This window comes from Taudactylus pleione, unplaced genomic scaffold (assembly GCF_031769625.1).
Source record: "Taudactylus pleione unplaced genomic scaffold, aTauple2 ptg000805l, whole genome shotgun sequence".
NCBI classification, from domain to species: Eukaryota; Metazoa; Chordata; class Amphibia; order Anura; family Myobatrachidae; genus Taudactylus; species Taudactylus pleione.
This window is the reverse complement of record NW_028285207.1, coordinates 297,361-315,195: the sequence shown is the minus strand read 5'-3', so window position 1 is coordinate 315,195 and position 17,835 is coordinate 297,361. Positions and strand designations below refer to the sequence as shown.

The following is a 17,835-nucleotide window of genomic DNA, read 5'->3' as shown; positions in this document are numbered from 1 at the left end:
CCCTATTATGCTCTTGCTCTCCAGCATTTAAACATTTTAGAAGTAAATACCGGTAGTACAATATTAAGGTTCGAGGGCTTCCCAAATCTATGTGCCTGGAAGGATTGGATCCTTTCTTTCTCCACTAAGGGGCACAGGGAGGATGATGGGTATAGCCTGTAGAAGAGAGTCTGGGCCCTAAGCTGTTAATTGTAATTACCCAGCAGCCCAGAGCTCCCTCTTTCCTATGTCCTGTCCCCAGCTGACTGCCAGACAGTTTTCAGTTTGTTGCCGGGAGAAGCGGGCACCGGTTGCTAGGTGGACTGCTTAAGGTGTCCCCTATTCTTTATTTTGTTTTATTTAATTTTTATTGTTTACAGAGCGGGAATAGAAAGGTGTCCTAAGGACGCTCTCACTGCTGCTCCAGCAACCTCAGTGGGACGATTGCAGTATCGGTAATTGGGTGGGAGGCTATGCTGCGTACGCCATATAGTTTTGCTCTCCCCTTCCGAAGTTCACCGCCACAGCCAGACACATAGGGGGACAGGTAAGCGCGGCTCCCTGCTTACACAGAGAAACATACTTGCGGCTTTATACCACTTATGTGGAGACCACCTGTGGTGCTCGTTGTGTCAGTCCGGGGGTCCCTGCCTCCCCCCTTCTGATATGGTCCCTAATGCCCTGGGGAACATATCAAACTCCTCCTGTTAGCCCCGCCCCCCACACCTGAGCGCGCTCCTTCAGTGCAGACAGCCTCTCAGGTAATTACAATCTTCCCTCTCCACCTCCTAATTACAGCTGTGCGGCCAGTGTAATCACATTGCCTGTCTCAGCACATGCAGGGATAGGATCCTGGGCCCCTGTCTCCACTATACCTTACTCCCATCCACACTACGGAGCATCTTCACCTTCCTCAGATGCCTGATTCTGGTCAGCTTTGATGGGTACCCTGGTATCTCACCGGCAATCCGCAGCTTGTCAGTGACCTGACGGCACAGCCTTATCTACTGACCACAGTGGACCTCCGTCTATTCCGCTTCATTAAAGGTGGTAGTGTCTCTATAGGAGGCCAAACACAGTCTTCAGCTATTACAAGCTCTCTGTGCCACATTGCTGTTTCCTGGTGGCCAACTGAATGATCAACAGCTTATATTATAAGGATTTCCCCACCAACATTTGTGGCTACTATTCAGACTGTGCTCTATCCACCTCACTCACTGGTTCGTTGCCTTAGTGCCAGCTGACAAGACTTCCCTGTAACGCTGCTCCCACCCACCCATCTGATTACTTCTCTTTGTGTTGTCCTCTGCTGCGTGTAGCTTCCAGGGTCGTGATGTATCTTCTAATCAATGCCCTTATAATACCACTGTGGGTCATGTCCTGTGAGCCCCTGCGTGTGTGTATGACGCCATCGATAGGAGCTACCCCCTGGTATTAACAGTACAATCTCCTTAGCTGTGCCTCCCTGGTTACCTCCATGCCTAAGGGTAAGAAATCTGGATTCTACCACATTGTTTATGCTTTAAATCCCCACCACCCACCCAAACCTTAGTTTTCCAGAAAAAAAAAAATGAGCTTACCAAAATAGATTACCCAGATTGCTAGAGGCAGAAGACAAGCCTTGGCGCTTTGGGGTTACCATAATAGACTACCCATGGTGCTGAAGGCAGGTGACTGCACCAATTGTTTTCGCACAGTGAGCTGTCACAGCTGGCACTGATTGTTGCATTGCAGTGATCCTGTCCATGTCAGTGACTGGTAACAAGTGGTACAGAAAGTGAGTGCATGTGTGCGCCATCCTTTGGAGGGAGAGTGGCTGCTTGCTCAGCAGTCTCATCAGCCAGTCTGTTTCCCTGGGCTATAGCAAATGTCTAGGCAGCCAGTGAGTGCTCACACTTTTGTCCATCTATTGGCGGTCACATGTTGTATCTGTGAGCAGGCCATAGTTTGTTTGACAGCTTATGGGACATGTACATGGACAGAATGTCCTAGTACTACTCCACTGGTTTTATCTTCCAAGGAGACAGCAATGGCTTCCCCTGTCACATGGGTTCATGCCTTGGGCAGTGAGTGTCCAACATGTTGGTGAAATAGCCCAGAGGATGGAGCTTATCTCCATATAACTGGGTAAGGATGCCAGCTGCATTACCTTGGGCCTTGTGTAGGTGGAAAGCTTGTTACTATAAAGTGGGAGGCCCCATGGCCGGGCCTCAGAGAGGGCTTTTTAGATATCTTCAAATGCTTCAGTGGAGTCCTCTATGTGTCACCTTCTCTGGTTGTGGCAAGGCAGAAAGATCATTAGCCAGAGCTGGAGGAAAGTAACTCGGAGTAACCGTTGGAGATCTCTCCTGTGTAGGGTGTAGATGTTCCTAATCTGTGTAATAAGTTCTCTCATTCCTTCTGTACGCTTTTGTACGGTCTTTGCACATATCTCTCTGAGTGGACCAGGGACTGTACATTAAGCATAGTGTGTGCCGGGACGTGAGGATGACCAATCTTGTTATTATCATTATGTTCCTCACACAAACATTTTACAGGTCCCAATTTTGAGAATGGTCTAGAACATTTTTTCATCACTTTATGCAGTTTATCCTGTATCTGACTGTTTTCTTGCCATAAATACTCATCATTACACTGACCGGCATCCATTGTGGAATTTCCAACAAAGAAGGACCCGACCTTATTGCGGTATAGCTAATCACAGTAATACAACTTCATAATGAGACGTCTCTTTAATTACAACGTCACCGGCAGGCCTATAGTTTGTTATATCTTCTAATGGGGGACAGACCCATAATGAACAGTGTGGAAGTGTTGGATCCAGCAAGGATTAAGGTCACTTAGAATCTGCTGACATATGTCCGATCCTGTCACCTCTATCTTTATGTCATGTTCCTTCATTGATGCTATGGATGAGAGGAGCGCACATAAGAAGTGTAACTATTACATATACATGGTGACACCTCTGCATTGCTGCAGTTACAGTGTTCCTGGATATTGTGCATCTTACCTACAAGCCTGGAGGCAGCCGTATTATTCTCACGTGTTTCAGCTGTAATTTTATACAAACACCGGTCTAATATATTACAGCACGTTATAGCTGTATTATCGCGACACGTTGCTGTCATGTTACAGAGTAATTCCCAGCACATGTAATAGCTGTATTATCACCACACGTTGCTGTCATGTTACAGAGTAATTCCCAGCACATGTAATAGCTGTATTATCGCCACACGTTGCTGTCATGTTACAGAGTAATTCCCAGCACATGTAATAGCTGTATTATCACCACACGTTGCTGTCATGTTACAGAGTAATTCCCAGCACATGTTATAGCAGTATTATCGCCACACGTTGCTGTCATGTTACAGAGTAATTCCCAGCACATGTTATAGCTGTATTATCGCCACACGTTGCTGTCATGTTACAGAGTAATTCCCAGCACATGTAATAGCAGTATTATCGCCACATGTTGCTGTCATGTTACAGAGTAATTCCCAGCACATGTTATAGCTGTATTATCACCACACGTTGCTGTCATGTTACAGAGTAATTCCCAGCACATGTTATAGCTGTATTATCACCACATGTTGCTGTCATGTTACAGAGTAATTCCCAGCACATGTAATAGCAGTATTATCGCCACATGTTGCTGTCATGTTACAGAGTAATTCCCAGCACATGTTATAGCTGTATTATCACCACACGTTGCTGTCATGTTACAGAGTAATTCCCAGCACATGTTATAGCTGTATTATCACCACACGTTGCTGTCATGTTACAGAGTAATTCCCAGCACATGTAATAGCAGTATTATCGCCACACGTTGCTGTCATGTTACAGAGTAATTCCCAGCACATGTTATAGCTGTATTATCACCACACGTTGCTGTCATGTTACAGAGTAATTCCCAGCACATGTAATAGCTGTATTATCGCCACATGTTGCTGTCATGTTAGAGTAATTCCCAGCACATGTTATAGCTGTATTATCGCCACACGTTGCTGTCATGTTACAGAGTAATTCCCAGCACATGTTATAGCTGTATTATCGCCACACGTTGCTGTCATGTTACAGAGTAATTCCCAGCACATGTTATAGCTGTATTATCGCCACACGTTGCTGTCATGTTACAGAGTAATTCCCAGCACATGTAATAGCAGTATTATCGCCACATGTTGCTGTCATGTTACAGAGTAATTCCCAGCACATGTTATAGCTGTATTATCACCACACGTTGCTGTCATGTTACAGAGTAATTCCCAGCACATGTTATAGCTGTATTATCACCACATGTTGCTGTCATGTTACAGAGTAATTCCCAGCACATGTAATAGCAGTATTATCGCCACATGTTGCTGTCATGTTACAGAGTAATTCCCAGCACATGTTATAGCTGTATTATCACCACACGTTGCTGTCATGTTACAGAGTAATTCCCAGCACATGTTATAGCTGTATTATCACCACACGTTGCTGTCATGTTACAGAGTAATTCCCAGCACATGTAATAGCAGTATTATCGCCACACGTTGCTGTCATGTTACAGAGTAATTCCCAGCACATGTTATAGCTGTATTATCACCACACGTTGCTGTCATGTTACAGAGTAATTCCCAGCACATGTAATAGCTGTATTATCGCCACACGTTGCTGTCATGTTACAGAGTAATTCCCAGCACATGTAATAGCTGTATTATCACCACACGTTGCTGTCATGTTACAGAGTAATTCCCAGCACATGTTATAGCTGTATTATCACCACACGTTGCTGTCATGTTACAGAGTAATTCCCAGCACATGTTATAGCTGTATTATCGCCACACGTTGCTGTCATGTTACAGAGTAATTCCCAGCACAAATGACTATAATAAAGCTGTAATCCCTGCTCTATGTATAACGGAACATAAAATGTCAGGTGATGAGTGTTACATTGTACATCATTGTGAGTTTATCCATTTGATGGTGATATAAGGACATTTGATAACAGTCTTTATTGAAAAATGAAATTTATGTGGCATCAATCATATATTTATTTTATTCCCAGCAGATGGAGGTAACAGCAGGAATATATTGAAGGAAAATCTAACTTTATCTCCAGATTGTGAAATAGAAGATAATGACATCAATGAAGATACTCCAAGAGAATACCCCATTACCCCAATTATACACCCTGTACCTCACAGTGCAGATGTATCACCTGATCCTGCTAATAATGAGGAATGTTCTCCTGGTACATCTATTACAGCTCTTAGAGTAGAAAAAATATTTCCCTTTTCTATAGAAGCCAAATGTCTTACACAGAACACAAATCTTATTACCCATCAGCCAGCTAAGGCAAGTGAGAGACCATTTCCATGTTCTGAGTGTGGGAAATGTTTTAAGCGGAAATCAGATCTTGTTACACATCAGAAAAGTCACACAGGGGAGAAACCATTTCCATGTTCTGAGTGTGGGAAATGTTTTACGTGGAAATCAAATCTTGTTACACATCAGAGAAGTCACACAGGTGAGAAACTATTTCAATGCTCTGAGTGTGGGAAAAGTTTCTCACATAAATCAGTTCTTGTTTTACATCAGAGACGTCACACAGGTGTGAAACCATTTCCATGCTCTGAGTGTGGGAAATGTTTTACACAGAAAGTACTTCTTGTTTTACATCAGAGAAGTCACACAGGTGAGAAACCATTTCCATGCGCTGAGTGTGGGAAATGTTTTACACAGAAATCAGTTCTTGTTACACATCAGAGAAGTCACACAGGTGAGAAGCCATTTCTATGTTCTGAGTGTGGAAAATATTTTGCACAGAAATCAGTTCTTGTTAGACATCAGAGAAGTCACACAGGTGAGAAGCCATTTCTGTGTTCTGAGTGTGGGAAATGTTTTACGTGGAAATCAAATCTTGTTACACATCAGAGAAGTCACATAGGGGAGAAACCATTCACATGCTCTGACTGTGGTAAATGTTTCATACAGAAATCATTGCTTGTTGCACATCAGAGAAGTCACACAGGTGAGAAGCCATTTCCATGTTCTGAGTGTGGGAAATGTTTTAAACAGAAATCAGCTCTTGTTAGACATCAGAGACATCACACAGGGGAGAAGCCATTTCCATGCTCTGACTGTGGTAAATGTTTCATACAGAAATCATTGCTTGTTGCACATCAGAGAAGTCACACAGGTGAGAAGCCATTTCCATGTTCTGAGTGTGGGAAATGTTTTAAACAGAAATCAGCTCTTGTTAGACATCAGAGACATCACACAGGGGAGAAGCCATTTCCATGCTCTGACTGTGGTAAATGTTTCATACAGAAATCATTGCTTGTTGCACATCAGAGAAGTCACACAGGTGAGAAGCCATTTCCATGTTCTGAGTGTGGGAAATGTTTTTCATGGAAAACAGCTCTTGTTAGGCATCAGAGAAATCACACAGATTAGATATTCTCATAGTCTGATTGTCAGAAATTACAGAAATTAGATCTCGTTAAACAATCCTATATGTAGCCTGTTGAAACTTTGCATGTTTACAATTGGAAATTATAAAAAAAAACTATATATATATATATATATATATATATATATATATATATATATATATCCTTAAGAATAGTATTTCTCCTGACCCGGCTGCTTCATTGGCCTCTTCTGTTGTGTAAACCAGAACAATGAATAGTAATGTATTGTATTACTGTCCTCATTGTTTCTTATATTTAATCTATTTTGTATGGAGAGTTACTCTGCAGTGTGTATAGCAGTCTATCTATGGAGAGTTACTCTGCAGTGTGTATAGTAGTATATGTAGGGAGAGTTACCCTGCAGTGTATATAGCAGTATATGTAGGGAGAGTTACCCTGCAGTGTGTATAGCAGTATATGTAGGGAGAGTTACCCTGCAGCGTGTATAGCTGTATATGTATGGAGAGTGACCCTGCAGTGTGTATAGCGTTATATGTAGGGAGAGTGACCCTGCAGTGTGTATAGCGGTATATGTAGGGAGAGTGACCCTGCAGCGTGTATAGCGATATATGTAGGGAGAGTGACCCTGCAGTGTGTATAGCTGTATATGTATGGAGAGTTTCCCTGCAGCGTGTATAGCGGTATATGTAGGGAGAGTTACCCTGCAGCGTGTATAGCGGTATATGTAGGGAGAGTGACCCTGCAGCGTGTATAGCAGTATATGTATGGAGAGTGACCCTGCAGCGTGTGTAGCGGTATATGTATGGAGAGTGACCCTGCAGCGTGTATAGCGGTATATATATGGAGTTACCCTGCAGTGTGTATAGCGGTATATGTAGGGAGAGTGACCCTGCAGCGTGTATAGCGGTATATGTAGGGAGAGTGACCCTGTAGTGTGTATAGCGGTATATGTAGGGAGAGTGACCCTGCAGCGTGTATAGCTGTATATGTATGGAGAGTTTCCCTGCTGCAGGTATAGCGGTATATGTAGGGAGAGTTACCCTGCAGCGTGTATAGCGGTATATGTAGGGAGAGTGACCCTGCAGCGTGTATAGCGGTATATGTATGGAGAGTGACCCTGCAGCGTGTGTAGCGGTATATGTATGGAGAGTGACCCTGCAGCGTGTATAGCGGTATATATATGGAGTTACCCTGCAGTGTGTATAGCGGTATATGTAGGGAGAGTGACCCTGCAGTGTGTATAGCGGTATATGTAGGGAGAGTGACCCTGTAGTGTGTATAGCGGTATATGTAGGGAGAGTTACCCTGCAGCGTGTATAGCGGTATATGTAGGGAGAGTGACCCTGTAGTGTGTATAGCGGTATATGTAGGGAGAGTTACCCTGTAGTGTGTATAGCGGTATATGTAGGGAGAGTTACCCTGCAGTGTGTATAGCGGTATATGTAGGGAGAGTTACCCTGCAGTGTATAGCGGTATATGTAGGGAGAGTTACCCTGCAGCGTGTATAGCGGTATATGTATGAAGAGTTACCCTGCAGCGTGTATAGCGGTATATGTAGGGAGAGTTACCCTGCAGTGTGTATAGCGGTATATGTAGGGAGAGTGACCCTGCAGTGTGTATAGCGGTATATGTAGGGAGAGTTACCCTGCAGTGTGTATAGCAGTATATGGAATTGGATCACGTGAATGGTATAATAGTGTGTAAGGAAGACACAAGGAGCAGTGGGCACTAAGGTGGTAGCAGAGTGATGGCATCTAATAATAGAGGTTCCTGGCACCCACCTCCTCCCCTCTATGTAATACCTATTATATGCTGCAGGGAGGCAGAGTAATGGGAGGATATATACACTGTTATATCAGAGAATGATTTGCTAGAAGCTGTCACACACCATCAGGACACAACAGCAGTGAGGAGTAAGGATTCCTGTGGGCAGCACGGTTGGTGTAATGGTTAGCATTACTGTCTCACAGCACTGAGGTTGTGGGTTTGATTCCCTCCACAGCCCTAACTGTGTGGAGTTTGTATATTCTCCCTGTGCTTGGGTGGGTTTCCTCTGGCTGTTCTGGTTAAACATTTGCTGTAGTGTCCATGTAGCAGGGAATATAGAGTGTAAGCTCCACTGGGGCAGGGACTGAGGTGAATGGCCAGATACTCTCTGTAAAGCGCTGTGTAATATGTGTGTGCTATATAAATAACTGGTAATAATATAAATAGTATAAGGGTGTCCCTGGTGCTCGGGGTGGTGTCCCCACTATGTGTATATATCTGTGTATGTAATTACACTTTTCTCTCTGTACTTCTCTTTCCTGAGCTTAGAGGATGAGGCTATAAAGGTATTTTTCGAAAATATAAATATATTAGTACATACTGCACAATATTATACCTGATACATTGTGATAGTGTATATTTATTTCTCTGGTTTTCCATGTACTAGGTGCCAGACGAGCATCTACTTCCCAGTGCTGGGATTCCAGGGACTGAATGTTTCTCATGTGCTAAGTAACTAAGTGAAGTAACATTAAACACATTTTATTTTTTATCTCAATATCTCTGAGTTTTAATGAATAGACCGATATACCTAACACATACATTGTGCACCCAACCGGTATCACATGGCCATTCTATGTACTGGTTATATTGTTTTATATGTCATGTACTTAACTAAAACAACAAACAAATGGATCTGCTAATATCGTGTGTACTAATATACAATGTATCACCCCTCACACGTTACCACAGGTGCTAGGAAATCATTACACGTAGTGTCTGGAGTCCGGTCTCTCCCATGTCATAATGTTAAGAAGACAAAAGAAGAAAAGTATCTCTCATCCTTGCTGGGGGCACTCTTTGATAATATATTAAAATATAACTTTTATTATATATGTTAACAAACAAACAACGTACAACACAAAGTATCAAATGATGATACAGTGAAAATATGAATAATAATATGGTATTACTGAGTGTTAATACTCAGTAGTATTGGCAGCAGTCATGTTCAAGTAAATGGGCAACTCTGTATATAATCCATAGTAAAACCATATATAATACCTGGTAATTGCTTACATAGAGTTACCTGGTATAGTCTACTAATATAGAGCAATATGTAGTGTCTTTAGCACTCACTACTTATCTCCAACATATAACTACATATAGCATCCACCAATGGTACAATATGTATTACCGCCCATAAATACCGGCAATAAATCACTGCAAATAAATGGTTCCGCTGAATATACTGTGGTATATGCTAGTAGTACAGGTAATAGGTATGTCTGCTAAACAATATCAGTCTATAGCCACAAAGACAATTTATGTACCAATTAGAGCAGATCAATAGATGGTACTGACAACTATGTAGAAAGCTTGGCCTAATGTATCAACATATCAGATAATAGTTATGTTGGTTGCTATACAAAAAAAATATTGGCTATATATAAAGAAAAATAGCTTCTGCCAAAAATATGGAAGTGTGTAGAGGTGTCGCCAAACAAAATGTTTTAATTTTTTTTTTTTTTTATAAATCACGCTACCCCAATTACAGACATATCATGGAGGCAGCTGCTGCTCTCTGTGTGACATGCATTTATACAGAGGATTGGTCTAGTCAGAGGACATAACAAGTATCTGTAAATCTCTATCACAATATTCCATGAAAATCAGTGGTAAAAAGGAATAATTGGTGGAACAATGATTTGATGACTCGTGAGACACATTGATGAATGGTGAGTCACACTGATGAATGGTGAGACACACTGATGAATGGTGAGACACACTGATGAATGGTGAGACACACTGATGAATGGTGAGACACACTGATGAATGGTGAGACACTGATGAATGGTGAGACACACTGATGAATGGTGACACACTGGTGACTGGTGAGACACTGGTGAATGGTGTGACACACTGGTGAATGGTGAGACACAATGGTGAATGGTGAGACACTGATGAACGGTGAGACACACTGGTGAATGGTGAGACACACTGGTGACTGGTGAGACACACTGGTGAATGGTGAGACACACTGGTGAATGGTGAGAAACACTGATGAATGGTGAGACACACTGGTGAATGGTGAGACACACTGGTGAATGGTGAGAAACACTGATGAATGGTGAGACACACTGATGAATGGTGAGTCACACTGATGAATGGTGAGACACACTGATGAATGGTGAGACACACTGATGAATGGTGAGACACACTGATGAATGGTGACACACTGGTGACTGGTGAGACACTGGTGAATGGTGTGACACACTGGTGAATGGTGAGACACAATGGTGAATGGTGAGACACTGATGAACGGTGAGACACACTGGTGAATGGTGAGACACACTGGTGACTGGTGAGACACACTGGTGAATGGTGAGACACACTGGTGAATGGTGAGAAACACTGATGAATGGTGAGACACACTGGTGAATGGTGAGACACTGGTGAATGGTGAGACACACTGATGAATGGTGAGACACACTGGTGACTGGTGAGACACATTGATGAATGGTGAGATTACTGGGAAAAGAGGGACCATAAGTGACAAATAAAAAGGAGGAAAGTGTTGTCTGCACACCCTCAGGTGATTAAGTGCGTGTGACAATCTCATATCATAATAAAGTTGTTGTGTAAGTGTAACATTATTATGTACAATAATTACATCTGTAAATACGATGTATGTGTGAAAATGTAGGAACAATGTTATAATGTGTGTGTGTATATATATATATATATATATATATAACAGTACATATATAAACCTAAGTATGGTGTTGTGACAATGAATGGTGTGTACCCTTAATATGAGAAAAAAATATATATACTGAAAAATCCAGACAGTGTACGGAGTGAGTCGTGTATAAGTGGTGACTCTATAGAGGGATAAAAGATTTATGTCTATGGTCCTACAGGGACAGTGGGTAAGGATAGTAATATCTAAGCCATCAGAGAGATTATACAGTAATATATCACTCAAGGCAGTTGCCAAATATTGATAATCTAATACTGTTACAATCCCCTAACAATTGTTAGGACCGAGATGGAGGTATTGGAGGTACGAGGCACATCCAAGAACAGTCACAAGCAGAATATTAAAATCATGGCAGTTTACTTTATAAATGATATGGTGGACCTGGAGGGCCAGTACAAACACAACATGTCAATGGTGTAGTAAGGAGCTGATACCATAGGACAGTCAATAGAATATACTGTAGACTTACAGCCCAAACTAAAGTTGTTGAATGGCCAGGAGGCCTAGTTGACAGTGATGCTTGAAACGTGATATAGAAGCAGGATTGCTGGAGGGCTTAGTAGACAGCGATGCTTGAAACGTGTAGAAGCAGGATTGCTGGAGGGCCTAGTAGACAGTAATGCTTGAAACGTGGTATAGAAGTAAGATTGCTGGAGGGCCTAGTAGACAGCGATGCTTGAAACGTGTTGAAGCAGGATTTCTGGAGGGCCTAGTAGGAAGCGATGCATGAAACGTGGTGTAGAAGCTGGAGAGCCTAGTAGACAGCGATGCTTGAAACGTAGTGTTGAAGCAGGATTGCTGGAGGGCCTAGCAGAAAGCGATGCTTGAAACGTGGTGTAGAGGCAGGATTGCTGTATGGCCTGGAGGGCCTAGTAGACAGCGATGCTTGGAAAGTGGTATAGAAGCAGGATTGCTGTATGGCCAGGAGGGCCTAGTAGACAGCGATGCTTGAAACATGGTATAGTAGCAGGATTGCTGTATGGCCAGGAGGGCCTAGTAGACAGCGATGCTTGAAACGTGGTATAGTAGCAGGATTGCTGTATGGCCTGGAGGGCCTAGTAGACAGCGATGCTTGAAACGTGGTGTAGAAGCATGATTGCTGTATGGCCAGGAGGCCTAGTAGAAAGTGATGCTTGGAATGTGGTATAGAAGCAGGATTGCTGGAGGGCCTAGTAGACAGCGATGCTTGAAACGTGGTGTAGAGGCAGGATTGCTGTATGGCCTGGAGGGCCTAGTAGACAGCGATGCTTGGAAAGTGGTACAGAAGCAGGATTACTGTATGGCCTGGAGGGCCTAGTAGACAGCGATGCTTGGAAAGTGGTATAGAAGCAGGATTGCTGTATGGCCTGGAGGGCCTAGTAGACAGCGATGCTTGGAACGTGGTATAGCAGCAGGATTGCTGTATGGCCTGGAGGGCCTAGTAGAAAGCGATGCTTGAAATGTGGTATAGAAGCAGGATTGCTGTATGGCCTGGAGGGCAGTTTTCAGAGCACATAATGCCGGCTCTTGCTATAATTAAGCTAAGTGGACATTATACAAAGTGTTTGTACGATTCAATTGTTGCTCATCTTGTAAGCAACACAGTTCTAGTTAATATGATACCAATACCTATTTAGTAAATTAAGACAATGCCGGATCAGTTGGTAAATTTCCTCTTTTATCTTTTTTCTATTCCATAATTGGTAATTATATGTTGACATAGTTTAACTTTGTTGTAATTTGGAGTGGTGAGGGGTGGCCACTACCCCCTACTTTTCTCATATGTACCTCCTTAGGAGGTGGTCCTTTCTAGCTCCTATATGGTGCTATTCTGTTTTTTCCCCATATGTTTTTTTTTCTTTTTTGTTTATGTTTCTTTTTTCTCCTGCTATTATTATACATCTGTGTTCCCTGTTTTGCTTTTTTTTAAAAAAAAAATATACAAAATATGCAGATCTAGTACAACTTACTGTAGTCTATGGGTCACTACATCGTTATTTCAACATGACACAATGGTTCATTTACCCTCCTTAAATGTTAAAGGGCTAAACTCGCCCAACAAGAGGCGACTGGCCCTTTACTTCTTCCACAACCATAAGGCACACATAGTGGAAGTTCAGGAAACCCACTTCATTAGTTCAGCCCCTCCAAAATTCTTTAATTCTTATTACCCCCAATCTTATATGTCAAATGGTCCTCAAAAAAAAACTGGAGTGGCCATACTATGATCACCTCCTGTCAATTTACGTTAGATGAACAAATTACAGACCCAAATGGCCTGTACCTTATTTTAATAGGGAAATTAGAAAATCGAGTGGTTACAATAGCTACGGTATATGCCCCAAATGCTAAACAAACTTTATTCTGTAGGAAATTCTGCTCCATCCTTCAAAAATGCTGCAAGGGTCCAGTTATACTGGTCGGGGACTTTAACATGTTGCTAGACCCGACACTAGATAAATCTACACCCACTAGTAAATTACACTCCCAACAGGTCAAGGATCATTCTAAAGCGTTTAATAGATTATTAGAATATGATGTTTGGAGGGTGAAGAATCCTACGGCCAGGGATTATACATTTTACTCACATGTACATCACTCCTATTCGAGGATAGACTTAGCACTGTCAGATAAATGGACCTTACGGGAAATTAGAAAGGCTACTATTATACCAGTAGCGTGGTCAGTCCACTCGGCTCTTGTTTTACACTGGGATGTGGATTCTCACAAGACCACCCCCTAGAACGTTGCATCTAGTTGACCATTTGTTGACTAATTCAGAGGCTAGACAAAATATTCTTAATTCTCTTACAACATATTTGGACACCAATAAACCAGAGGACACCTCATTATTTAACCATTGGTGCACTCTAAAGGCGGTGGTGAGAGTTACAGCAATCCAATCGGTGGCAAGACTTAGGGAAGCAGCTATTAAAACCCAGGCAGACTAAGAAGTAAAACTAGCTGATCTAGATGCTAGACATAAAAATTCCCCCCTTAACGATAAAATCTACTGAGAACTTCTTAAAAGCTAAGGAAGAGTGGAATGTGTTGGCTTTGGGGGAGGTTCATAGGACTATATTTAAATTGAAACAGAGATGTTATGTTCATGGAGAGCGGGAAGAATGCTAGCTCGGAAGTTAAGAGGCAAAATGGCTAGGGAACAGATTTGGGCGATCTTTAATTCAAGGGAGCTAAGGTCACTGATCCTAATGATATAGCACAGTGGTTCTCAAACTTGGTTCTGAGGACCCCACACAGGTCATGTTTTCCAAGTCACCCAGCAGGTGCACAGGTGTACTCATTACTCACTGACACACTTTAAAAGATCCACAGGTAATTATAATTATTTCACTTTTGATTCTGTGAGGAGTCCTGGAAAACATGCACTGTGTGGGGTCCTAAGGACTGAGTTTGAGAACCTGTGATATAGTGAATGCTTTCACTGATTACTATTCTAAACTTTATAACCTACAAGATGATCCCCAAGTATCCCAACTTTCCTCCAATTTTAGTTAATCTTTTTAATGAAGTATCTGACCATGGCTCTTTACCCAAAGAGATGCTAGAAGCTAGATTGGTAGTGTTTCCCAAACCAGGGAAGAGCCCTACTCTAATCACCAATTATCGACCGATAACATTGTTAAATTCAGACTATAAAATCTATGACAAACTTATAGAATATATGCTAAGCCTGCTCCTTCCATCCCTAATACACCAAGACCAAGTAGGTTTTGTCTTAGGCCACCAAGCCACGGACAACACCTGATGTGTAATTGACTTGATAGAGGCCTTCTCTGTTTTGGGTCAACCATTGTTGGTGCTTTCCCTGGATGCAGAGAAGACTTTCGATAAGACTCCATTGGGGCATTTAACAGCGGTGCTACAACATTTTGGAATACGTAACAGAGCCTTATCTTGTATATTGGCGCTATATTCCAATCCTTCAGCTAACGTGTTCACTAATGGTTTGCTCTCCAATGGGTTGGACATACCTAATGGTACCCGCCAGGGTTGCCCACTGTCACCATTAATAATCACATTAGCCATTGAATGCTGAGACTATTCGATCTACAGCAATGATTCAAGGCCTTGCCTTTGTGGGAGTACATCATGCGATCTGCTTATTCGCAGATGATTTACTGTTGACTCTTACACACCCCATTTCTAGTGTATCATGCTTACACGTGGTACAAGAGAATTATTCTCATGTGTAATGCTACAATACGTCAAAATCTGAAGCTCTCCCGATTAATGTCCCACCCAATTTGCTTACCACTCTTAAAGCTTCTTATTCATATGTCTGGAAATCTAGAAGTCTTAAATACCTCGGAATCCAGATCATCCCGAAAATATCTGAATAATTACGTGTAATTACCATCCCTTTTTGAGCTCGCTATCTTTAATGTTAACAGACTAGATGAGGCAAGAGGTCTCATGGTTGGGATGTATAGCTGCCTTGAAAATGATGCTTCTTCTAAACTTCTTTACCTTTTTAGAACAATACCGCTGTTGGTTCCAAAATACTTATTAGATAAGTTCCATGCAATATTTATTAAATATGTTTGGAAAAATAAAAAGCCAAGAGTTGTTAGAATTTTGTCTTTACCAAAAATGGAGGGGGATTAGTATTCCCGAACTTACAAACATACCAATTGGCATGTTTACTGAGTCAAATGGGAGAATGGTTCATACAAGATAACCCAAAGACGTGGGTTAGTTTGGAAAGAGACATAGCTTCCCCATTACCAGTGACAGACTTACTTTGGTTACCTCAAACCAGTACCCCTCATCGAACCTGTTGCTTAGCAGTTTTTTTCCCCCATAAGGCTTGGCTTGAAGTGGTTTCTAAGTTAGATGACATTACTCTGCCTAATACTAATCTTTCCCTTAAAGGAATTGCCTCTTTTATTTTGAACTTAAGATTTGATAACTGGACAAATAAGGGAGTGACGTCTTTACATGATGTCACCACAGACGGCATTTTGAACTCTTTCGCTCAGATATGAGAGAAATTCTCTATACCAGTAAAAGACTTTTATAAATTTCTGCAACTACGTCATTGGCTGTTTAGTGCAACACAAACTCCCCATCATATGTGTACGGTCCCTAAATATTTGCACGATAGACTTACTACAGTTTCTTACAAGAGAGGCATAACTTGGTGGTATACCCTTATAATTAGTTCTCCAAAGCCCTCTAGATTTCCATCCTTAGTGAAGTGGGAGTCAGATTTGTCATGCTCAGTAACTGAAGACTGGCAGTCAGTCTTTAACACCTGTTTTGGCTTTCTAAATGTGTCTCACATGTGGAACAATTCTATAACTCCTCCATAGATGGTATCTCACCCCAGAGAAGCTACATATGATTTGGCCAACGATTTTCAATTTGTGCTGGCAACACTGTGGTCAAGTGATTACTCTGCCACACATGTTCTGGTCATGCCCCATGTTGCTCCCATTATGGACACTAGTATTCAAACTTATTGAGCAGGTTCTGAAGATCTCTATTAACCCAGATCCTATAGTAGCTATCTTTCATATATATCATGGAAACCTTACTAATAAAGACCATTACATAATGGGGCACATACTTATTACAACTAAACTGCTAATTGCTCAACAATGGAAATCAAATGTTATCCCTAATATACAGGCTATCCCTAATATACAGGCTATTGAAAGTAAAGTACAAGCTCATTATGAATTGGAGACAGCTGGGGTCCCCTTTTCATCTTCAGTATCCAACCCCGATTAGTTGGTTCGGTTGGAATGAATATTGGAGTCACAAACGTTCCTTGGGTAACTGAACTAAATAAAATAATGCAATATATCCAAAGCTTTATTGGCCACAATTCACAGTAATGTTATTACTTTACAACTGAATATTTTTTCAATTTATGATGTATTCTCAACCACTTAACTGACAATTTTTTTCCAAAAGCCGCTCCGAAATTATTATTTTTTTTTATGATAGAATTAGGTCAAGAACATCTTTTTAAAACTATTTCAACTCAATTTGTTTTTTTAAATACCATAAAAATTTATGGTATACTGTAGTTCTGGTCATTGACAGCTGTACCATCGAGGGCCGATTGGTTGAGCCATCGAGAGAAACAATCGATTGCTTGACATCAGTTGGGGGGCTCCACACACACTATATATATATATGCGCACATACACATACCGTATATACTCGAGTATAAGTCGACCCGAATATAAGCCGAGGTACCTAATTTTACCACAAAAAACTGGGAAAACTTATTGACTCGAGTATAAGCCTAGGGTGGGAAATGCAGCAGCTACTGGTAGTAATCCCCCCTCTGGTACTGTCCCCAGTAGTAATCCCCCCCTGGTAGTGCCCCCAGTAGTAATATCCCCCCCTGGTAGTGCCCCCAGTAGCAATATCCCCCCCTGGTAGTGCCCCCAGTATTAATCCCCCCTGGTAGTGCCCCCAGTAGCAACATCCCCCCTGGTAGTGCCCCCAATATTAATCCCCCCCCTGGTAGTGCCCCCAGTAGCAATATCCCCCCCTGGTAGTGCCCCCAGTATTAACCCCCCCTGGTAGTGCCCCCAGTAGCAACATCCCCCCCTGGTAGTGCCCCCAGTATTAATCCCCCCCCTGGTAGTGCCCCCAGTAGCAATATCCCCCCCTGGTAGTGCCCCCAGTATTAACCCCGCCTGGTAGTGCCCCCAGTAGCAACATCCCCCC

The 17,835-nt window shown here is 42.1% G+C and overlaps 2 protein-coding genes across 1 annotated transcript in view; one reads left to right on the top strand and one right to left on the bottom strand.

Moving 5' to 3' along the window:
• LOC148474857 (uncharacterized) overlaps positions 1 to 6,508 on the top strand; it is a 107,611-nt gene extending 101,103 nt beyond the window's left edge. Inside the window, exon 8 of the mRNA XM_088458076.1 lies at positions 5,328 to 6,508. Within this exon, the coding sequence (XP_088314202.1) occupies positions 5,328 to 6,417 (1,090 nt within the window). The 3' untranslated portion in view covers positions 6,418 to 6,508. The remainder of the gene's footprint in view (positions 1 to 5,327) is intronic.
• LOC148474856 (uncharacterized) overlaps positions 1 to 17,835 on the bottom strand; it is a 202,790-nt gene that overhangs the window by 44,043 nt on the left and 140,912 nt on the right.